The sequence below is a fragment of the Rousettus aegyptiacus genome, unplaced genomic scaffold (genome assembly GCF_014176215.1).
Source record: "Rousettus aegyptiacus isolate mRouAeg1 unplaced genomic scaffold, mRouAeg1.p scaffold_m13_p_5, whole genome shotgun sequence".
NCBI lineage: Eukaryota > Metazoa > Chordata > Mammalia > Chiroptera > Pteropodidae > Rousettus > Rousettus aegyptiacus.
In genome coordinates, this window is record NW_023416308.1 from 18,336,435 (window position 1) to 18,361,311 (window position 24,877).

The 24,877-nt window shown below is 37.0% G+C and overlaps 1 protein-coding gene and 1 long non-coding RNA gene across 7 annotated transcripts in view; one reads left to right on the top strand and one right to left on the bottom strand.

Annotated features, from left to right (window-relative positions):
* Window positions 1-5,328, bottom strand: part of LOC107502439 — a 56,157-nt gene extending 50,829 nt beyond the window's left edge. Inside the window, exons 1-2 of one of the 5 annotated variants that reach the window (XR_001594988.2) lie at window positions 5,193-5,301; window positions 251-338 (exon numbers count right to left, since the gene is read on the bottom strand). This is a non-coding gene — a long non-coding RNA (uncharacterized LOC107502439). The other 4 variants (XR_001594985.2, XR_001594987.2, XR_001594990.2 and 1 more) reach the window with 4 other exon arrangements.
* Window positions 5,329-5,479: 151 nt separating this feature from the next.
* The window catches only part of PITPNB (phosphatidylinositol transfer protein beta), a 61,135-nt gene continuing 41,737 nt past the window's right edge, over window positions 5,480-24,877 (top strand). For both annotated transcript variants that reach the window (XM_016129662.2, XM_016129661.2), the window contains exons 1-4: window positions 5,480-5,587; window positions 11,110-11,140; window positions 13,965-14,110; window positions 24,352-24,443. In XM_016129662.2, coding sequence (XP_015985148.1) covers window positions 5,568-5,587; window positions 11,110-11,140; window positions 13,965-14,110; window positions 24,352-24,443 — 289 coding nt within the window. In that variant the 5' untranslated portion in view covers window positions 5,480-5,567. The remainder of the gene's footprint in view (window positions 5,588-11,109; window positions 11,141-13,964; window positions 14,111-24,351; window positions 24,444-24,877) is intronic.

Sequence of the window (24,877 nt, forward strand, 5' to 3'; positions counted from 1 at the left end):
ATGGTTAACATGGTAAATTTTATAATGTGTATTTTATCTCAATTAAAAAAATGAGGAAAGAAAAACATATTTGAAATGAACCATAGACCTAAATGTAAAGGTAAAACTTTAAAACTTCTAGAAGAAAACACAGTAAAATAGAATCTCTGTGACTTTGGAGTAGGCAAAGATTCCTTAGAACACAAAAAGCAAAAACCATAGAAGAAAATAATTGGTAACAGATTACCTCAGAATTTAAAATTTCCGCTACCTGAAATATTCCATCAAGAAAATGAAAAGGCAAGGTGCTCGATGACGGGGAGAAAATATCTGCGACGTACTTCTGAGAAAGAACATACCTAGAATACATAAAGAACTGTTGTGACAATAATAAAGGAACCAATTTAAAAATGGGCAAAACATCTGGACACTTCACAAAAGATGTACAAATGGCCAATAAATACAGAAAAAAGTGCTCACATTATTAGTCTTCAGAAGAATGAAAATTAAATTACAATGAGATATCACAGCATATCAACTAGAATGTGCTGACGGGGATGTGGAATAACCGAACTCTCATCTATGCATTGTTGGTGGGAATGTAAAACCACGCAACCACTTTACAGATCTATTTGGCAGTTTCTCCTAGAGTTAAGCATGTACTTTCTTTATAATCCAAGAGCAATTTTCCCAAGAGAAATAAAAACCTTTCATTTATAATGGTCAAATACTAGGAAGAACTCAAAAAATCCACTAACAAGTAAATGAATAAACAAAACCTGATATATCCACAATAAAGGAACACCACTCGGCAATGAAAGACTGAACTACACACAACAAAAATGATGAATTTCAAAAGCATTACACTTAATGAAAGAAACCTGATACAATAAGTACATACTACATGATTCAATGATATGAATCTAGAGAGAAAAAGCATGCCTAACTTACAGTTGCGGAAAACAGTTCCCTGCATGCCTGGGGCTGGGAGTGTGATGGGACAAAGAGGGAAAGCTCACAAAGAAACCTCTGTAAGTGATGAAACTGTCACACGTCTTGACTGTAGTAAGGATTACCAGAAGTATATATTTGACAAAATGGTCAAATATAATGGGTGCACTAAATCATATGTAAATTATAGCTCAGTAATGTTGATTAACATTTTCTGCACATTAGAAGACATAAACAACATTTCTCCTTTATAAAATAGGGATAATAATAGTACCTACTTTATATGTGGTATGCTTAGGGTTAGCATTAGGTCATGTGAAACATTTAGCACCTACCATATAACAAAAACTCAAAAAATGTTAGTGAGATAAAATTTTCTCAAAGAAAAATAACTGCATAACAGAGTCACTATAAACTATCATTCTTAAGTGGGCAGGGCGGGGCAACTTTACCCCCCAGGGGACACTAGGCAATGTCTGGAGACATTTTTGATTGTCATGACTAGAGGGGTGCTGCTGGCATCTAGTGGATAGAGGCCAGGGATGCTGCTAAACATCCTACAATGCACAATACAGTCCCCTCAACAAAGAATTATCTGACCCAAAATGACAGTACTAAAGAGACTGAGAAACCCTGGCATAAACAAAGTGATACAACAATCCATAGAGGGAAGGATATAGCGCACATAATCAACATAAAACTCAAATCCAAAAAGGCTATACCATCTACAAAGAAAGAAAAAAACAAAACAATAGGACAATGAGCAAAGAACAAGGCCAGCAAACATGAAAAGATCCTCGCCCTACAGAGAAATGCAACGTGAGTATGCGCAGTAGCATTTTAAAACCAATATAGTGGCAAAAATGAAAATTTCTGACAATACCAAAATGTTGATGACAATACAGAAAAACAGCAATCTGAAGGCGAAAGGGTAAATCATTATAGCCATATACAAATACATACATGGATGTATGTATACATATATTCATGCATTAGGATGAATAGTGATTAATGATACTATTTACCTCCAGGGATAAAGGGAGTGGGATGGGGAGAAACTTCATTATATCTTAATTTACATTACTGTTCTGCTCTCTAAAAGCTGTAAGCTTTTAAATGATTGCCATTCACGAAACACCTATTATGTATCGGGTAACATGCAAGATAGGTGCTTTATATATATTCATCTCTTTTATTCCTCACAACAAATATATGTAGATATTAGTAGTTCCTTTATAGATGAGTAAATTATGTCTGAGAGATCAAATAATTTACTCAAGGCACATAACCAACAAGTGGCAGAGCCAGGATTCAGGCCAAGGGCTTTCTACTGCAAATCCCAATCTTGTCTCTCCCAGTTACTATATTATAAAATGCACTAATGTTTGACAAAATTAAAGCATTCCTGGGAATATTTCTAGTTTTCATAGAAATAGTTTCATTCAACATAATCCTCTGATAGGAAGAAGATAAATAAGATGGCAAATGCAGAGTAAGCAAGGCAAATGAAAGCTATAGACTTCTCTGAGAAAAATGTACACAGACATGAAATTATATATGTAATTTCAGTGGTTCACAAATTCCCTGTGTGCACCAACCAATCGAAAGGCCTTTGGATTTCATGTTAAGAGTGTCTCTTTAGGAAAAAAGGGGGAGATTCAATTATAATATTTAAAAGATTGTTCAAATTTCAAATGGTTGTCCTTTATCAACTAGTACGTAAAATAAGTGTTTCAAAATTGCTCATGTTCAGAAATCTTTTTGGTAGGCCTCAGTGAAATCTACCAACATTTACTTTAATGAGCTCTTTGCTCCAGAACTGTATACAAGGGAAGACATGAGACGGTGGTTGGTTATATGAAGCTTGTAGAATTAAACTCAATTGGACGTCTTGTGTGCAAAGGTTACCTTTGTCAAGGGTTAAAAGAACAAGGAACAAGAGACTTAAAGAGGTTGGATCTTTTCTACAAAGTCCTAAGTTATAGCCCATCTTATGTCCGTATGGGTAAAAATGCACAAGATTCAACATCTTTTAAAACAAGAAAATACCAATCGATTTCTGTAATTTTTTCAAGTGTCATTGTCTTTTTCTTTACATGTTCCTCTTATTTTGGAGCAATGGTTCATGTCTTTCCTACTCTCTAGTCCTCTTCAATATTCCCATATTCTGCCTTTTTTCTCTCAAGCAGTTGTAACGTACAATTCAGTTACATAGATTTCATATTTTCTACCAACCTAGACAATTTTTAATTAGTATGTTTTTTTTCCCCTCAATAAATACATCTAAACTGGTTACCTTCTAAATCTATCCTTGTGGTTTTCAATTGAATGTTTTAGTAAGAATCTTTACATGAGAAAGGGAGGCAATGACCGTAGTGCACACTGGTTCAGAGTTGTGCTCCATCCAGCACACTATCTCTTCATTTTATAAACATTTTAGTACTAAGAGCGGTAACTGTGCTATACAGGAATTAGTAATGGAATTAGTGAACATTTGTGGAAAGACAAAGTTACAGATATGCTCTACAACATCCTAATTTTTCTTAATATTTGATAAAGCAAGCCAACTACAAATTTTTCCCTGTTTTTAAAGGTGTTTATATTTTTTTGCTTGCATACCATTTGCAGAGAAACTGTGATGTAAAATGACCACTTATAAGTTTGGCAATTAACATTACCTCCTCGGATCTTAAATAACATTTCCGAACTCTAAGATACAAGGGTACAATATTCAAATCTGTAGTTTCCCTAGTCTTACATCTAAGTATCTTCTGGTTTTTGACCATAACCTCCTTCTTTCCATAATTGAGAACAATTATGTCATAGGTTGTCTGCATGCCTTGACTTTTTATTTTTATGTGGAAAAAAGTCAGTGTAAAGATGAGACTTTGAAGTTTTAAAAATCTGGTTTGAAAACTCGTTCTGTTAAAAAGCTAGCTGAATGATTTTTTGCGCACGTCACTTAACTTGGCTTTTTGAACTGCCTCCCCACTCCGCTTTCTAAAACATGTTAAAATACTTACCTCACACTGATATTCTAAGGGAGAAATGAGATAAAGCATCTTTATTACCTAGTACAGTATTTGGCATATAACAGGTTCCCAATCAATAGAAGTTATTCCCAGTTTCTAAGCTCCCTAAAAGTAAGAGCATAGTGCTTCTTCGCACACCACAGAAACTGAGTGAATCCCAGGTACTACTTTAGGAGGAAATTTCTAGCTTTTTGAATATTTTACTATCACTTATGAGGCAGCCCTAATTCCATAAGGTGTATTCCAGTATCAAATATATCATATAGACTTACTTGTGTTTTAATGACATTTTAATTCTATCAATAACCTTTCAACAGCTTCCCATGGTTCTTATAATACAATTCAAATGCTTTACTATGGCCTAGTGTTGTTTATTCCCAATTTATTGCCCTCCTTTCCCCCACTTAAGATGTTCTAGCCACACCTGCCTTTAAGTGCTCCTCAAATACCCTAAACTCATTCCACCCTCAGGGTCTGTTTTCCTCCAGGGAATGCCACTCCCTATAGTCACAGGCTGTGCTATTTATAACATTAGACTCAAAAGTGGCCTCCTGAAAGTTCTTCTCTTGATTACTCTGCTTCCCCCATTACTCTATCTTATTCAAAGCACTTAGCACTATGCCAAATTCTCTCGTTTCCGAGCGAAGACTGGGACTGTGTCAATTGTTTCCAGATGTTTCCTCGGTGCCTAGAACTGTGCCTGGCACAGAGTAAGCAAGTGAACCCTGGGCTACAAATCTTAAGGTTCACCTTTTGGCTTTCAGGCTTGAGCCAGGGTATGGGGTAGGAGGGTCGTGTGGAGCCCATACTGTGACCGCACTTCCCAGAACAGGTCTGTTTCCTGAGTCTTACAGGGCACTGGGTCGGGACGCACCTCCTGACTATCACAGTAACTGTGGGATTCTGGGTTCTCGGGCGGGGGTGAGTTTGGGCGTTGGGAGAACGCGTGGGCCCTAGCAAGGTGAGTAATGATCAGACAGCTGCACTCACAAGGCTTCTGGAATATGCACGTCAGCCCCGAGCCAGGTGAATCTCTTACCGCGGAATCTGATGGACCCACTAAGGGAAACAGACCCGCGGCGTCGGCCCCCCGAACCCGGGAGAAGCCCTCAATGTGGGCTCTGAAAGTGAGGTGTCTGTCAAGAAGGCAGGCCTCCTTTCAGATGCGGTGAGAGAGTGTAGTACTGGTCACAGAAAACGGCTTCCAAGGAACCGACTCTTAACACTCACCAGAAAGCGTAGGTTGCACTTATGCCCCGAGGGAACTTGACTGTAGGGAGGAGCCTTTGGGAGGAGACCAGCTACCGCTCGCCAAGCTTGCGCAGCCGCAGTAGAGGCCTCACGCCCCACGGCTGACTGCGCAGCCGCAGTGGAGGCCTCGTGCGCCCAGGGTAGGGTGCGGAACTGGGGCGGAGCTAGCTCCTCGCGCGCGCTGACGCGCCTCGTCTCGGCGGAAGGGTGTGGAAGCGCAGGCGCAGCGGTGGCTCCGTGGTCAGGGAGGCAGGGCCACGCAGGCGCAGTAAGTGGCGGTAGCGGCGGCGGTGGAAGTGGCGGTGGTGGTAGCGGCGGTGGTAGCGGCGGCAGCTGTGAAGGTGTTCCGGGAAGATGGTGCTGATCAAGGAATTGTGAGTGGATCCGTGGGCGCGAGCGCACCTCCAGGACGGCGGGGCTGGGAGGTTCATTGATTGAGAAATGGTAGCATATTCCTGAAGAGTGAGCCTCGGGCCGGCCGCTCCCTGCGCGCGACTCCTCCCTCCGGCCCGCGCCCCCGGCCCAGTCGAGCGCCCCCCCACCCCGGGCGCGTCCCCAGACACTCCCCCCACCATGGTCGTTGCAGTAACACCGCTGCCCTCTCCCCCGAGGCAGAGGTGGCTGTGTCCCGGCCGGAGCGCGTGGCTCGGGAAGGCGCGGCCGGGAGTTTCCGCTGAGACCCGCCTTCTCCCCAACCCCCCAACCCTAGTCCCGCGGGTGAGACCGAGGGTGGGGGACATGGTGGGTCTTCCTGTGATTTGTCGTCTGAAGTGGATCCTGCCTGTAACCCGCGGGAGATGGGCTCGTTGGGTGAAGGCAGCCCCGGTGTCTGAACATAGGCGCCCTGAAGTTTATGCAGGAGCCCCGGGAGTCTGGAAACGCTGCCCTTCACTGTGCAGCTCAGTTGACTTGACCGCACAACCCATCTCTCTGCTCTGAGCCTTAGTTTCCACATCTCTGAGGTGGGGTGACACTCTGGGCTCCACCTCTTATGGAGTTGAGGTGATGTGTTTACACGTGGTCTGTCAAATAGAAAGGTTTCCAGGTGCATTAGACCGGCGAAGTGATTTTGTTGAAAAGTTACGGTGTTTCCCACCCCGAAAACTGACTATCACAGGAAATCTGGTTGGCAGTGATTGTTCAGCTGTCACAGCTGGTTCAATTTCGTCATCATCCCTTGGGCAACTAGAGATTTCGAGTATGGCCCGCTCTTCAGTTTTTCAAATGCTGTTTTCATTTTAAATTCTTAAATAAAAATTTTAGCTTAATTTAGCCATTTGCAGACACCTTTTTTTAGTGTTAATTCTCAAACTTCTTTGAAAAAGGAAGCGACAGGAGTCAGCTTACAATCCTCGAAAGATTCCCTTTCTCGCTGAGAATAAAAGCCAAAGCCTTTACAATAGCCTAAGAGGTCTTGCACTATTTATTTTTTCAGTTCTGATCTCACTACCCTTCCCTGCCTATTCCAAACTCACACACTTCCTCAGTGTTCTTCCACTACTCCAGGAAAAACTCAGTTCAGTGCCTTTCTGCTTGTTGTTCCTTTTGTCTGAATGTTTTTTTCTCGTCTCATTAATGCCCTTCCTTCAGGTCTTTTCTTAAATAGCATCACCTTCTTAGGCAGTCCTTATCTGAAGACTTCATTGCGACCCCCCACCTTTTGGTGTTTGCCTTCCTTGCTTTATTGTTCTCCATAGCAATTATCACCATCTACCATGCAATACAATTACTATTTTTTGTATTTTACTGTATGTATTCTACTACATGTAAACTCCATGAATTTGTCTACTTTACTCACTTCCATATCTTCAGCTCTTAGAATAGTCCCTGTCACATAGTAAGCGTTCAATAAATAAATTAATGAAAAATGATAGCTTTAGTCAGTGACAGGGATCCTGAGAAAAGACACATTTTCAGTAAAATCTTATAGTATTGAATTTTGGATTTATATAAAACATTTTTCCAGTTTTTACAATGTATCATGTGAGTGTTATCTCATTTGTTACTCTTTGTATAAAGTAGGTAGTTGACAGACATTAAGATGAATGGAGGATATAAGACAGAAGGAAATTGACTTGGTGCAGGTCACATAAGATTTGAGTTGCAGAACTGATTTTAGATCACAGACCATCATTTTTCATTCATACTTCCCTCCTAAAACGTGAATTGTTTACTAGTAGAGTCCATTTACAGTTATGTGAGGAGTATCAAGGTAACTCGTGGAAAGCAGTTTTCATTGGGAATTTGCACACTATGCCTTTTTGGAACCATTATTTTTATTACAAAAATTTGAGTGTACTGAGTTAACAAATGTCAAAATGTATCCAAAGTATAATATTTTCTCCTAAAGAGTTACAAATTATATCTCTTGATGTTCACTCCTTAAGTATGTCTCCCCTAGAATTTTTTTTCCTCCTAGACTTTTTGAAAGTAGAGACTGTTTTTATTTCCTATTTGAGTATTTCCAGTATCCAGCCCAGCTTCTAGTTTAACATTGTAAGTACTCAGTGTTGTTGAATGAAAAAAATGATCCTTCCTACTCACAAGTCAACTTTCTAAAATTGTTTTTGGTCAGGAGCAATGAATAGGTCATTCCTATGTGAAGATGTTGGTGTACTGTAATATACTTTGGCTAATATTTGTTGTCTTTAAAAATTCCATCTATTTTTGAAGTGAATTAAAAGGTTAAAAATGACTTTTCAGGGTGGGGTTACCCTTCAACTTAAGCAGTAGATGAAGTTGCCATTAGCATAAAGTCTTGGTTTTAAAAAGCTAGTTGCTAGTTCCATTTGGAAAATTATTTTCATGAGGATTTTCAGAGAAGTTTGAAAGTTTTCAAATACAGGCATACCTCAGAGATCTTGTAGGTTTGGTTCCACACCACCACAATAAAGTGAATAAATGTCACAGTAAAGCAAGTCACACAGATTTTTTTTGTTTTCTAGTACATATGAAATATATGTTTACACTATACTGTAGTCTATAAAGTGTGCAATAACATTAGGTCTTTAAAAATGTACATACCTTAGTTAAAAAATAATGCTAAAAATACTATCATCTCAGCAGATTGGAAAAATGACATCAATAGACTTCTTAAACACAGGGCTGCCAAAAACCTTCATTTTGTAAAAAAAAAAAAAAAAAAAGGAAAGAAAGACAGAGAGACAGAGAAAGAGAGAAAGAGAGAAGGAAAATGAAGGAAGGAAGGAAAAGAAAGAAAGAGAGAGAGAGAGAGAGAGAGAGAACACAATATCTGTGAATTGTAGTAAAACAAGGTATGCCTGTTCAGGTTTCTCCCACTATCCCAAAGTAGAGTGTTCCCATGAAACCTGTCATTAGCAGAAATAGCGTAAAGCAGAAGCTGTCACCATTAAGTTATAGTTTACCCTTGGAACAGCACGGTGGGAGATAGTTAGGGGCACCAACCCCACCTCCACAGTCAAAAATCTGAATAACTTTTGACTCCCCCAAAACTTTGTTATTCCTTGATACCCACAGGGAGAGAATTGGCTCCAGGATCCCAACGGATACCAAAACCTGCGGATGCTCATATCCCCTGTATAAAATCATGTAGATCAATCAATGCATATGGTTGACTTGCATCTTCAGACTCCCAACTACAGATTGAAAATAGTACAAACATTTAATGGAAAAAAAAAATCTGTGTATAAGTGAACCTGCACTGTTTAAAGCAATGTTCAAGCACTATTGTTCAAGGGTCAGCTCTTTATGGAAAAAGTTTCGAGAATTCCCAGACCCCAAAAAATGACCTACAAAATCACACCAAATATGCTTGTGTCCAGTTTTACACTAAGTATAATACTCTTATGAGCTCTCTTAGATTTTTCTGATATCTTAAGACACATCTTGCTAACAGATGCACAGAATAAATCGAGATAAAGCAGAGATGCTCAGTTTAAAAGCTCTGGCAGCTTGATGCTGAGATCCTGAGTGTAACTCTCAGGGAAGAAGTTTGGCAGGGCCACTCTTACTGCTCGCAGGTGAGAGCTGCCTTTATGACAACTCCTGTGAAACTTGCTGAACATTATTTTCTCTTTCTTTTTTTTTTTTTTCGTGAAAGCAAAAATCCTGTGGCGAACTTTGAAAATGCGGGGGATACTTGTACTGCTTTTAACCGAAAATCAAAACCTTTTTCTTCTCTCTTACTTTTTATTAAACAAATCTTAAGGTTATTTAACTCATTCATTCAGAATATCTTAGTCATTTTCATTTTGTGTAAAGGCTTCCCTGAAAGTGTTATTATATAAAAATAGGTATCTTTATGCTAATGAGCGGTTGCTAAAATTACTCAGCAGAGATTCTTTGGTTTTGTGAACCTTCAGGGAAGTCTTACTCTTTCCTCTATATTCTTTCCTTCCATTTCCTCTGAATCCCATCATCTTGGTTCAGGCCTTTGTAAGCCCTCGCCCAGCCTCTCCAAAGATGGCTTTTCCCCACACTCCTGCTTCTCAACATTTTTAAGCACCTAGAGATGACTTCTTCGGGTTAGCTGTAATTATGTCTCTTAGTTTTTGGAACAACCTCCCAGGATTAACAACCTAATAAATTTAATAGATTTTTTTTTTACCATTATATTGTGGACTCTAAAAATATTCTCACAACCTATATCTTTTTCTATATCTCTATCTAAATCTTCCAAAAGATGCTCCCAAACTATATCTTATTCTTCCCCCTGACCACTACACTCCCTCCACCCCAGTATATTTTCCCTTACTGAGGCAGTGAGCGAGTTATTGTGTACCCTGAGGAGACAACTAAAATTTAGACTAGGTATGGAAGGACTTCGTATACCAACTTTATTCTTGATGAGAATAGAAATTAGTAACCATTATGATTTTGGGAATGTTCATTGTCTTTAGATGACCGTTATTGGAAAGACAAAGAGTGATGAGTGATCCCCAATAGTCAAGGAGGAGGGAGTTACAGGAGACATATTTTATGGAGATTAAGGTGATGTGAGTATTCAAGCACAGATGTTTGAGGAGAATAGGGAGAGAGAAATAGGTAGAAAAAGTTGCTATTTTGGACACCAGCTATTATCATAAGACAATTGATATTTAAGGATAGTTTTAAGAGTTTATGGTGGAAATAAGGCACTTCCCTGTAAAAATCTGGAGGTAAAATGCAATATTCTGATATAAAATAATTTGCCATAATATATACATATACTTATATATATTTCCTTGGAATTCATCTTTAGGAGCAGTAGTCTCCTATGGGGTCCTTGTGTCCAATAACAAACTCTGTTGGACAGAGTCAAATACATAATCAACCTTATATTGAATCTACCTAGAGTTATAGTTACAAGGTTCAGGGTATTTTGCATAGTAAAGTTTTTTCTTATAAAGTCCGAAGGACTGTTTACTTGTTTTTCTCTTAATAAAATTGAGGAATAATTGGGAAATGGGGGTCAATTTTGGGTAGAATTCATTCATGATGTATTTATTGAATGAGAAGGACCAAAAAACAAAATGCATAGTGTATAGTTGGATAATGAAACCATACTAAAAATTTCATGAGGGCATCCTGACCAGACAGTGTACAAATAATACATTATGTACCCTGCAGTTTTCAATTAGGAGTTTTTTCTTGTTCTGTACTCCTCACAAGCATCTCCGTAACTGCATTTTTGGGGTCCTAGTACCATAAGGTCACTAAATGCCAGTGATCATTGAGAGCCCAGAATGGTAGTTTAATTTTCCATTTAAAAACCCTATATAGAGCTGTAGGCATTGAAAAAATCCTCTTTCATAAATAACATCCTTGTTCCAAGCAATGGATTTAAAGTAGAAGCTTTTTTAAACATAAGAGATCTGTGTTTTAAAACTGCCTATTTCATATGTAACACATATTCTTTTTCCTTTTGTCTTTTTAGCCGTGTGGTTTTGCCCTGTTCTGTTCAGGAGGTAAGTCTTGTTTGATTCTGTATTTTATTGATATAGGTTATTTTGATATGTTAACCTAAAGTTACGTTTTCATTGTATTCATTGTCTTTACATTTTAGTTTATGCGACAAAATGAATTAAAGTATATTACAGGTTCTTACACAGATAATTACATATAATTGTAAATGAATTTCCATAACACTGCTTTGTTTTGGAAAGGTCTAAAGAATGTAGTTTAACCTCCTGTCCAGCACAGATGTTCTGTCTACTATATCCCAGAAAAAGTTCTAGCCTCAACCCAAGCATTTTAAGGTTAAGTAACTTGCTGCTTAAAGAAGCAGCCTGCTTTACTTGCTGTTGGATATTTTAAGCATTGTATTTATTTTAAACCAAAATCTGCTTTCCTGTAATGTTTGACTGTTAAGTTCCTTCCACTTGAGCAGTGGGAAATAGGCCTGTTATGTCCTGCATACGATAACCCTTCCGATTTCCTTTTGGCAGTTCTCTCTCCTCCCTCAATCCCTTTTGTTCCATCTTCTCTGCATGAGGTTACAAGGTTAAAAATTCGCAGGAAGTTCTTTTGGCCTAATATAACATGACTTCTAGACTTCCTCACCAGCTGGTCTCACTACTGCATGTGTTGTAGTTGGTGGTCTCAACTGACAATATTCCAGATGTCTGACCAGCACATAGCTGTGAGAGATTATTTTCTCCCTTGATTTGTACATGATACAGAAATATATCACCCATTCAGAAGTTGCATGCTCTGCAGTTGTAGCTATCTTTAGTATGGCCAACAATGAGGATAAAAGCAGAGAGGACTTCTGAGAAATCAAGATATGTTGCAAACCATGTGAAGCCCTCTGGGTCCTTGTGTAACTTACACAATTTGCACTTGCTCTGTTATCTGGTTTTCTTAGAGCTGAAAAAGGATTAGAAGCAGTGAGTTGGAAGTGGGACAAAACAAACCGATAATCTAAGAAGTGACAGCTGACAGAAGACAGAAAAATAAAATGCAGGAACTAAAAATGAGTAGCTCTCTGTTACTGTTTAGTGTAGACTTGAACAGAGCTGTATATATCTCAGTTTTGCCTGAGGTTTCACTGTGTTAAAACAATCAAGAAAAGCCAGGCACCCCTATTCTTGTGTAATTAATTGTTTGAACTGGAATGTGGAAACTGACATTTGTTTTTGTTAATTTTTTTTTTTTTTTTTTTGGTTTCAGCTACTTGAAGCAGCTTGAAATCTTTCTGAGTCTTGGTATTGTCACCCAAAATAATCTCAGATCTTTGTTATATTCAGACTTTAGTAAATACACCTCTTGTCTTCAATGAAAGTCTGGTGGCATACCACAAAATATTAGTCCATTAAGAATAGTTTTTGGATACCGTTGTTTAGTTGTTTCTATATAAATTTGTGTTACTCTGTTCCTGACCAAGATCATATTTATCTTTGACTTAAGAGACATTTTAATTCTATTTTTAAAATATGACAGTGTTGAAAAGTACGTTTTGAAGAACTTAAGGGTTGATTGTAGCATTACTGGACTAACACATTGTATCATAAAAACCAAAAGAAGATAATAGCCATCTCTGCTGTCTAAAATCCTACAGAAACTTATTTTTGATTCATTTAAGAAATGTGTTTGGTTGCACCTTCCTAAACCTTTCTAAATTGGGGTAAGGGCGGAGGGAAGGAGAGAGGTGTGTGTGTGTGTTAAAATTAATCTGCAGAATAACATCATATTTCCAGGGGCTTTTTAGATGTGAATATTTATGGAGCTTACAACTACCCCTGCTTTTCGTACCTCAAATAAAATAATTTTTTTTGAATTATTAGTTTATAGAGGTAGCTTTTCTTTGAAAATACACTTAGAAAAACATTTCTTCAAGCTGTCTTCATGGCGGTGGGGAAGAAATTTAGCCAGATTTGAAGACGTTGGAGACGGTGCCATGGTTGAGTCACTAGGAGCAAATTAAAACCTAAGATCTTTGCTTTTTATCACGTCAGAATGGTTGGTGTCTCCAGATTGGCATAGAACAATGATGCCCACTCGCAGGTATTGGTGCAGACCACTGCAAATTCTGGTTCATTTTAAAATGAAATAGAAACCACTATTAGCTGTTCCTTGCCTTTTATGGTAATACTTGTGTATTTATAATACTTTAAAAACAATTTGTTTACTGGAGTACTTCACAGTTCACAGTTCTGGTCCAGGATATCCAACACTGTTTCTGTTTAGGCAGACAAAGGCCAAATTGGGTACTTCATATCTAAGTCATGGGAAAATAGACCCCAGAGGTCTACTAAAATTTGAACTGTAATGGTTCTTTGTATTTGCAGGCTTTTATTATTATACTTTATATCTCTCTTTTTTATTATTGAGAACAGTATTCTGGTTGCTCAGTTTTCTTAATTGGCAAAGTGATAATTATATACATGTTATACCTTTCTCAGAATTTTGTAAAATTAATGAGATAAAATAGATGTGAAAATGCTTTGGAAAATACAAATGTATACCTAGTATTCAAAAAGTTGAAGTTAATGTTAAGACATTTTCTTGATAAGTGAATAGTATATATTAAAGCACCAGAGTGTTTATAACTAGCAGTTTTCTTGAGTAATGGGAATCTTGTAAAATATTATAGAGTTTCTTGAGCTCTGTAATTATGTATCTTCCTAAACATTAACTTCTAATCTGAGTCAGAGTCACATTTCCATGTACAGCATATGTGCTGAATGGTTTGGATATGCTTTTCTATATCATTTATAGTAAGATTTTAGCATAAGAGGCTTCCACAGTTACTACTGACTTATTGAAATTCTGTACTCTTTGAAATTTCAGTATCAGGTTGGGCAGCTTTACTCTGTTGCAGAAGCCAGTAAGAATGAGACTGGTGGTGGAGAAGGAATTGAAGTCTTAAAGAATGAACCTTATGAGAAGGATGGAGAAAAGGGACAGTATACACACAAAATCTATCACCTAAAGAGGTAAGAAGGGTAGTCACAATTTATGCTTAGTCATTACATTAAACATTTAGCTTACTTATGAAGCATGTAAACTACCTACCTTACTAGTAGATGTGCTGAGGTACTTCTAAATTTTCTATGTGACAATGTATTGCATTTTAATTTTTTGAACTCCTCCCCACTTTATTGGTTATTTTTAAATTGTAAAAGTTATATATCTGCTTATAAAAAAAAATCAGACAGCATAGACAATAATATAAACACTTACACCCATCTCTTGCCATCACATATCTGTAACTCGAGAGAAAATCGCTAGAAGCCGTTTAGTTTAGACTTCTATATCATTTTCTATTCATATACAAATAATTTTTTTAAAAAACAGATGTATCACTTGTATGATTTTTTTGTTTCATTCAATAAATGGAATTATACCATGTATATGGTTCTACAGTTTGCTTTATTTTTCATGCAGTAATATATTGTGAACCTTCTTCCGTGTCATTTATTGTTCATGTCATTCTTTTTAAAGCTGAGAAAAATTTCTGCTATGGACATAATATAATTTACCTATTCATTCTCTAAATGATAAGCTGACAGGTTTTTTGTTGTTGTTTTATAGCTTTTGTCTGTTAAAAATGAAATTTTATGAACATGGTTGTACATAAATGTCTTTACACCTTAGGTTACTGTTTCTTTAGGAGAAATTTATAAAAGTAGGATTGCTGAAAGGACATGCTTATTTCAAATTTTGATATTACTGCCAGATTTCCTTCCAGGAGTTTAATAGTGTTCATTTTTCCATATTTTTCTGTTTTTAATTTTTGTTGATTTGACATGTAGAAAATAGTCTCTGGCTTAAATTTGCATTTCTTTACTAGTGAGTTTGTCTTCTCATGTTAATTGACCATTTGAATTGTGTGACTTGGCTGTTCAAATCCTTTGTTTATTGTTTTTATCTGCTGGGTTCGTAGACGTTCTTTTGCACATTTTCCTGAGTTTGGCAGTCTGATCTCTTATCTTTGGCATAAATATTTTAAAATAGAAAATACATATCAAATTTATCCAAGGACAAAAGACCAGTAATGGTTTCAAGAGGCTGTTTTGGCAATAGTCTCCCAGTGTATTAAAGGTAGGAAGGAGTCTTTGCTTTTATCTTGTCTTAAGTCTCTTTGTAGTGAAATGAAGAACTGTGTTTTGTAGCGCTCCTTAAAAGTTATAGATGAGCTGTGATTATCAGTATTCTTTACATTGTCTCAGTTTAAGGCTACTACTTGGTTTATAGAGACACATGAATATTAAGCAGGTTGTCATTTTATAGAACCTTAAATTTTGTTATTTTCTTTTAGAACATAGCACTTCCTTATTTCTGATGCAGGTTTTAATGAAGGCAAAAATTGATCAATCAGTTACTCATAGAGACTGTCTTACTCATGGTTTCTACTTTTTAAATTTTTATCTTTTTGACATTTAATATTTTATATTAGTTTCAGGTGTACAGCATAGTGTTAAACATTTATATAATTTACAAAGTGATCCTCCCAATAAATTCGGTACTCACCTGGCACCATACATAATTATTACAATATCATTGACTATATTCCCCATGTTGTACTGTATATCCACATGAATATAGCTTAAAAACGTGTCATTTGAGAGAAAATTTTAGCATTCTACTTGGTAGAATTTGTGTAATATTTATAGTATTGATGAACTTAAATACTCTCAGAATTCTTTTTATTAGCATTTTACATTTACTCATTAATTGAATTTTACCAATACATAAAACTTCCTTTATTATAAACATTCGGCTCAGGGGGTTCTAAAATAAACCAGAAAGTTATATATATTAAATTTTCTGTTGTTCTGTGATATTTTTATGTGAATAAACTTAACATAGATTTAAAATTCATCACTTGAAAACTAAGAGTTGGAAGGTTGGGAAAATGTTTGATGTATTATTACATGGAAAAGACTAATTGCTAAATATGTAGATATTCATATGTATACATATGTAATATACATGTTCTTTTTTAAGGAATCAGAAAAACCTAGAAAGAGCATCATTAAAATGTTAAGAATGTGGTTTAAAAATTTCTTCTGTATTTTTGCTTCATGTGAAAAAGTGATAAATGTTATTTTTGAAACATTTGATTTAGATGACACTCTAGCCATAAATAATGAATCTCTTAAATTGAGGAGGAGTATGTAAATATAGTTAGTGCAAGAGACGTTACTGCTTTGGAGATGAGAACAAGAATTTCCTCGCATGTTTTTGGTGGATTAAATGAAGGAAAACTTTGACTCTCTAGAAGCTAGCCTCCTTGTGCACTCAGCCTTCTGGAACAGTTTTTTCATCCCTAAGAGTTGAAATTATTCCATAGTACTCTTTTGTTTTACCCTTTTATGTAAAACAAAAGAGTACTATGGAATAATTTCACCTCATTGCAGTCTTAAGAAATAGGCAATGTATACATTGTATGTAAGAGGACACTAAGGTACATATTTACCCAAAGTCACACAACTGAAAAGTGGTAGGATGGTGACTGAGACCTGCAATCTCTGATGCTAATGCCAGCTCTTTTGGTCACAAGTAGGCAATCCTAAGTGCCTGAGAGCGAGCACTCAACCCAGTGAACATAGGTTTTGCATAAGAAGGGAAGGAGGGGGTCTGACTGGACTGCGAGGGCTGTTTGATGCCCATAGAAGGCTGGCCTTGTCTCAGAAAGATAGCAACTGGATGGAGGCATGGAGAAGCATGAGACAGGAAGGGAAAAAAGGAGACAATAATGGCTCTTAGGAAGTGTGACAGATAATAGCCACCCTGACAGTATTGAAAAACAACCAAAAACCTGTTCATTAATGAAGACAAAACAGGGACCAGTTGTTGCTATAGTCTGGGAGAGGGAATGGTCTTGGGGCAAGGGCAATTAGATGTCTGCACTCAAAATCTTCGGTGTCATACTGAAGGCAAATAGCAATAGGATAACTGTATTATTGAAGGCAAAGATTCATTTAGTAGTAAGTCCTGAGACCTTCACTGTGCCATAGGGAAGACTGCGGTGGTGATGACACGGGGCTGTCAGTGTAGCCCTGTCAGACTTCAGTATCCTACAAGGGCATCAGTTCAGTATGCTGAAGACATACCCTTAGTTCCTAGAGAGTTTTAGAGCTCTCTCCCTAAGGAAGTTAAATATTTGTATAATAATATATGTTCATTTTTCTAGTGCTTACTCCATTGGGTAAACCCAAAGTGCTGTGTACACTGTCATTGTATAGCATTGATAGAATTGCAGACTTGGCAAACTTGGATGGCTAAAAGTAAGGTTGGTTAAGGCCACCAACACCTTATTTTACATTTGCAATACTGGAAATTTTGAGTTCCACTTTACGCGCTGTAATCAAGGTCTCTCAATTCTCTGGCCAGCATGCCTTCCCATTTTAGCAAACACTTGTTGGTAAGATATAAACCTTTAATCTCAACCAGAAGATTGAGGAACAATCTTGGCAAGGTATTAAAAATCCAAAATTTAGTGACCATCTCAAGGGACATTTCAGACGTCTGTTTTCTTTCAATCTTTTCTTATGGGGTAATGAGATTCTTTCCATATCTTTTGATAACTTTCACTAGTGAAGCGTCACCTGTACGTAGTAATTCTAAGCATGGGGTCTAGTACTTGGTATATTCTTATGGTGGGCTGGTCGCTGTAAGTGCTCTAAGTAGTAGCTCATTTATTTCCCACAGCAGCGTTTTCTAGTGAGGAAACTAAGGTCCAGAAAGGTTTAATTATGTAGCCCCCGTGTCACTGCTGATTGGTAGCAGAGATGGGCCATGAATCCAGCCAGGTGACTCCAGAACTCACCCTCTTACTCACTTGGCTCTACCTCTGAGTCCTGTGTGTGAGAGAGAATATTTTCCATTTGTTGAAGTGAGCTGCAAAGGAGTTTACAGAGAAATTCCTCCAAAACCATGGATTTTACCATATCCCATTTTCTCATAAATCTTTAAAGTCTCAAATCTTCTCCCAAAATTAAGTTAAACTCAATAAGGTACTCAAAATTATCCACATATCCCCCGTTGTAGTAACCTTGGACTATACGTAAGCTAGTATCTTCATTGTCTTCCAAAGTGATCTGTTAAGCCCCTTAGGCTCTTCTGATTTTAGGTCCCTCATAACTTGCTCAGCTTCCTAAGCACAGCTCAGATTTTTTCTGTGCAGAGGCATTCCTTGACTACTTTACATTCTTTTCTAAACTCCATCACTTTTGTCACTCTGCTCATTTTGCCACTTAGTCATGTATGTCCATATGTTTTGTACCCCATTTACCATAAAAGTTTGAGTACGTTTCTTTAAGTTGTTTAATGTGCCCTTAATGGTGGATGGTGGGGAGGAAGACAATTTATTGGGCAAAGAATTTGGAACCAAGGCAAGAAAATGTGTTGCACCCTTGGAGATGGTTATTTCAGAGAAAAACTTGAAGCTCTCCTGAGACCTCATAGGAACACACTGACCAGACCTTTTGTTGTTTTGTTTTCCCTTCTTTCTTAGGGAAACTTAGATTTACTCTTTTTTTTTTTTTTTTGTCTTCATCATAAGCATTATGCCTTCACCATTTTCAGTCAGTCCCGGATGATGGAGAATTCATAAAGCTTTTCCAACTGTAGAATGGCCTTGTTGCCCAAAGGTTAAAACAGCAGAGTATTGAAAATCATTGTAAAATTTCATGTGGCTCAATTTGAGAGCTCAATTTTGTGAGAAAAAATTATCTGCCAGCAAATAAAGTTATGTTCACATTTAAAAATGAGAAGTTTAAATCACCTGAGAATATAAAGATTAATTATAAATTATTTACATTCAGAGAGCATCTCCGAATAAGAAATTAATAAACAACCTAATTCAGTAATTTGTGAGAATTAGCTATCAACACATAGTTTTTTCTTTGTGTGTTTATATAGTTCTGAGTTTTCCAAATCAAGAGTGATCCCATTCTAGAAGAATGTCAAATAATACCGAAATACATTGTTTCCTTTGTATGGTATACAGTGACCCTTGAACAGCATGGATTTGAACTGTGTGGATCCACTTATATGCAGGTGTTTTCAATAAACATGCAGTCAGCCCTCTCTACCGCCAGAATTTGCATTTGTGGATTCAACCAACCACAGATGGAAAATCGTACTTTGGAGTCGTGGTTGGAAATCCACAGTTGCAGAGGGCCAATTGTATGTGGTATCTTACGCCATTTCATATTCGGGATTTGAGCATCGCAGATTTTGATGTCCACCAGGTCCTGAAACCAATCTCCTGCAGATACCAAGGGATAACTGTAGTTAAGCGTTTGGGGAGTCAATTTTTACATGAGTTTTTACTGTGTGAGGTGTTGGCACCCCAACCTCCAGGTTGTTCATAGGTCAACTGACTTCCATTTCTCATAGCTATTTCCCATTTTATCATGTGAAAACTCCTTTTTTCTTTTCTTTTTCTTCTTTTTTTTTTTTTTTTACAATTTCCCAAAACTTTTGTATCCTATGTCCCGGATGTTGAACGGTTTGTATCTGGTTATTTTATTTCTTTCCCATGAATCAAGGAATTTTAAGTTATAATTTTTCTCCCTCTCGCTCCATTTCTTCCTTCATTCTTCTATCTCCATAGCCACTACAGAAAAGCAAGTTACCATTATCTGTCTCTTGAACTTCCCCAATTATCTGCAGATTGTTCTCTTGCCATCCATTCTTGTGGCTGTTGTAAATAATGCCGCTATGAACATTCTTATACAATTTCTGAGTGTATATTTTTATTTCTCTTCATTTTAAATAAACGTAAATACCTACAACCGGAATTGCTGGGTCATATGCTAACTCCTCACTTTTTGAGGAATCGCTAGGCTGTTTTCCCACCAACAGTATGAAGGCTCTACATCTTGCTAGTCCTTGTTATTTGCAGGTCTTTGGTTTTTGTTTGTTTCATAGTAGCCATCATAGTGGGTGTGAGGTGGTATCTTGTGGTTTTGATTTGCATTCCCCTGCTAATTAATGGTGTTCAGCATCTCTTTATGTGCATTGGTCATTTATAGATCTTTAGGGAAATATCTTTTCAAATCTTTTACCCAGTTGTGTTTTTTGTTGTTGTTTTAGGAGTTCTATGTATGTTCTGGATCTAGTTCCCTACCAGATATATGATTTACAAAATTTTTTGCCCATTCTTTGAATTTTCGTTTCACCTTCTGGTAGTATCCTTTAGAGCTTAAAAAGTTTCTAATTTCGATGAAGTCCAATTTACTTTTTTTTTGGTTGTTGTTTGTGCTTTTTGCACCATAATTTCATTGGTTAATACCAGGTCACAAAGATTTGATCTCTATTCTAAGAATTTTATAGTTTTAGTTCTTATATTTAGATATTTAATCCGTTTTGAGTTAAATTTTGCCACCATCTATTCTAGCCCACTCTCATTTATTTTCCACACAACACCAGAATGATCTTAAAGCCTAAATCAGGTTGTGTCATTCCCCTTCTTAATGCTGTCAGTTGCTTCCCATCTTAATTCCCATCATACAAAGAATAAAATCCAAACTCTGACCTGTAAGATGGACCCCTGTGATCTGTCTGCTCCCCATCCTCAGCTTGTGTCTCTCTGTTCCTTGTTCACTACAGTCAGCTATGCTGGAGGCCTCAGAGTGGCCCAAGCAGACCAAGTCTTTTGCTCTTTTAGGACCTTTCTCCTATTTCTTCATGTGGTTGGCCCTCCTCACCCTCAGGTCACCATGTAATGTCACTTCCTCAGAGAAGCCTTCCTGAACATCCTTGCCCCAGGCGGCCTGTTCCTTACGTCACTACACTTCAGAATTCTCTGCCTTTTGTCATTTACCACTCTTCTGCTCTCCTCTCCAGAAGGTGAGCTCTGGGTGGGGATAGTCCCTGTTTGCACACCATTATTTATACATCACTTAACACATTGGACACACAGTGAAGTACTTGCTTAAGTAAATGAATGAGGTGCCCTGTGGATTTAAGGTATATTTCAGTTGATTATAAAGTGAAAAAAGCAATTCCTTGTTTTGTTTTATGGCAAATTAATTTGGTCTTCAAATTCTCTTTCTACATTTTGATGTTTATCCACAGTAGGATAGAGAAGGATGGAAAAATAGATCTTTGGATAGTTTTACTCATTTTGTTTACAAGTAGCTATAAAAATTTCATGGGAAAAGTACAGTTTAAAATGATTTGCCAAGGTATCATTTATCTCAGAAACAGGATTTTAAAAAAAGAATACTCCTGGGTCAGAAGTTCAGTGTACATTATGGTCTTTTATTATGTATCTTTTAAACCCTATAAGACCTTTGTTTTCCTGTATCGCTTTGACAAAGTGGTGTTACTGCAAAACCGACAGGTTTATAACCATTTAACAATATTGAGGTTAGATCTTAATATTATCTCCTCTCAACACAATTGATAAAACACTTTGGTTGACTTTTACCCTGAAGTTAAATATTCTTAAATAATCTTCAGTTGGGGGAAGGCTCTGTACTGGCAAAGAACCTTTGTGCTCTTGAGCATTATACTGTGGCTAACTCTTAAACAGCTGAAATCTAGATATGTTTACCTTGAGGCAAGCTCTATGGGGAGTGCTGGTTTACTGTGAGAACATTTTGTGAATAGTTTGGGAGAACAAGAGGAGGGATATCCTTAATTTGTTTTTGAAGGTCTAGCTGCATTTTGTTAATTCAGTTAATATTTGTCCCTTTTCTGAGACTGAACTCTAAGCTTCCAAAACAGAATTTTCCTGCATTTTACCAAAGTGACTTCCTAAGAGATACTACATAGGGAGATAATATATATGCTCTCAGTTATATATAAGTGGCACACTTGAATTGTTCAGAATATATTAAAGTTGCCATTAATGAAAGTTCTTCTCTTGTAAAACAGAATTGAAATTTAATTTTATTTACTCCAGTTATGCATTTTCCTCATTTTCTCATTGAGGACAGATGTGTTTGTTAGTGTTCTCATGTTAAATGTAAAAAGCCAGTAAATTGGAAACAATTAAAACTGATTCAAAGGTTTGGTTGTTCCTAACTAAGTCAAAACATAAAATGAATTGTTGGAATTCATATAGTGGAAAAAAACATCTCGGAAATAATATAATAGGCAGTTTGAGAGCAAGCTGAAGAAATAGTAAAGCTTTCTTGTAGATTTGGCTTTTGGTGAACTTTAATGACTGACTACCAGTTTTCTTCTGTTTTAGAACTTGTGATGAATATTAAGGTTTTTAGACTATTGAGCACTCTCAGAATAAATAAGATAGTCTTAAAGAATGTTTCTGAGCTAGTACACAGCTGTTTTTCTCCTGCTTTTTTCTAAGTTGACCAAATGAACCATTGATATATCTGTTTGTCATACTCTCAGATAGATGATCTTGTAGCTTGTATTTTAAAAAAATTACCCACATATATTACATTATACCTTGATGAGACCTCTCCCACATTTAAAGGGATTTTGGTTCCAGTTCTTTAGTAATGGAAGAAATAATTTGGACTGCTAGATAGTCTTTGACTTTCAATGTGATAGCATTTTCAGTTACACTGGCTCAATTTTTCTGAAGTTATACCCCTTTGCATGAATCATTCCAAGATTTGAAAAGAATAAGTGCTTAAAGAATTAGCCCTCCTTTATTATTTTAACGATGTAAAGGCACAGGTAAATCTCTTGATGCCTTTGGAATCCCACTTGTACTGCCATATATATGTAATAGTAATACTTGAGAATTTCTTTTCCAGTGATTTAATTAGCCACAGTAGTGGAAGCTCCAAATGGTGTACCTGCTCTTATGTTCAGAGGAGACAATAAAAGGGCTGTCCACACAACACTCAGGCTAGAGTGGGGTTCCTTATATCTTGTGTGTGTCTGGTCAACTGCTCAGTCTTATTATGGGCCTGGAAATCCGTTGTGGGTCCCAAGTTTACTTAGTTTTTTTCTTTCTCTTAGCTTAGGAAATTAAGTCGTGCTTGAAATTTCTTAGAGAAGCAGCTCTGATATGAAAAAAATACACACACACACATATGTAACAGGGCTTGTAGTTAGAAGATATAGTTTGATGTAGTTATTTAGCCACTTAAATACTGTTATATGAAATAATTAATGCTTACCTCACAGTGTTATTAGGAGATTTAAATGAAGAAAACAGGTGAAAGTACCCAGACCCACATCAGCTTATAATTAAAAAGGAGTGACTACCATTTATTGAGCACTCATTGTACTGTGCAGTGTGCTGAACACATTACAGATATTATCTGATTGAATCCCCTCGATAACCCTGTAGAGTGGATAATGTGACTCCATTCAACACATGAGGAAATTCAGAGCCAAGTAATATGTCCAAGGTCACACATCTTCCAAGTGGTGATGTTGGGAGTCAAATCCAGTTTGTGTGAAAAGGCTGTGTATGTAAAACTTTTTACATAAAAATTATAATTTTTCATTTGCATTTGTTAGAAGACTGACAAGTCTGATTTGTCTACTTGTTCCTTAACCAAGTTGTATCTCTATTTGTGAATATCTTTTGTCCTTTTTATCTGTAGGGATTTTTCCTGATTATCTTAACGAATTTGCACAAGCTCACCATGTATTATATATTTAACCCTTTTCTGACCATACTTGAGGCACCAAGTGACATTCATCTTTTAAACCTACACAATTTTAAAGTTGGATATGTTTTAATATCTCATTTCTACTTGAGTCCCTCATATTGTCATTTTTCTTTAGATTTATTCTGTAAAGTGTATTAAAAGACTTATTTAGGGGATACTCCTGTATTCTGGGGCTTTTTTTTTTTTTTTGCATTAAGAAACTGTAAATATAAAATAATGTTGAATATCAACTCTAATTGAAAATAAAAATAAAAAAAGAAACAGTAGGGGAGTCTACATGAGAGAAAGTCTGTTGTATGCACGTTGAATGGTTTCACTTAATTCTTAAATTTCACATTAGGGAAGTAGATGAAAGGCACATAAGAAAGAATTGCTTTAATTTTTTAAAATGCTGTACATGGTTAAACGTATTCTTAATCATTTTGTTGTTTTTATATTAATTTTCCCCCTGATTACTTTGGGAATGAAAATAAAACTCTTGATAACAATCTTAAACAAGAGTTCATGAAGCTTAGAACATAATCACTTTTGATTATAGTGCTCTTTGAAGCAGGCTGATAGATGCCAATGAAGAAGTGATAGTGTTATTGAAAACATGTCCAATATTTCTCTCCTCACAGCAAAGTTCCTGCATTCGTGAGGATGATTGCTCCTGAGGGCTCCTTGGTATTTCACGAGAAAGCCTGGAACGCCTACCCCTACTGTAGAACAAGTAAGCCTGGTTCCCAGCAGCCATTCCACCCCAGATAAGGAGAGGGATCTGGGTGCTAGCACTTTTGAGAAGGGTGACACCAAGCAAGGCCTTCTGTAGGTTTTCAGGTAGTCACTGCATGAGCTATAGAGGAAGATAGGGTCCCCGCCCCGGACATTTGTGAGGGGCATTGGTTCACTCCCAGATGACAGTGATGTTGAGGTCTTGCTGACCACAGAGGCTCCAGTGGTAGGCAAATGAAAGGAATACAGGCATACCTCGTTTTGTTGTACTTGCTTTATTGCATTTCCCAGATACTGAAATTGAAAGCAAGACCTTCTAGTAACAAGATTACAGCTCGCTGTATGGCGATACTTGTTTTATTAGGGTGATGTGGAAGTGAACCTGCAATCTCTGAAGTATGCCTGCACAGAAACTTTAAAGAAAGGTCATCC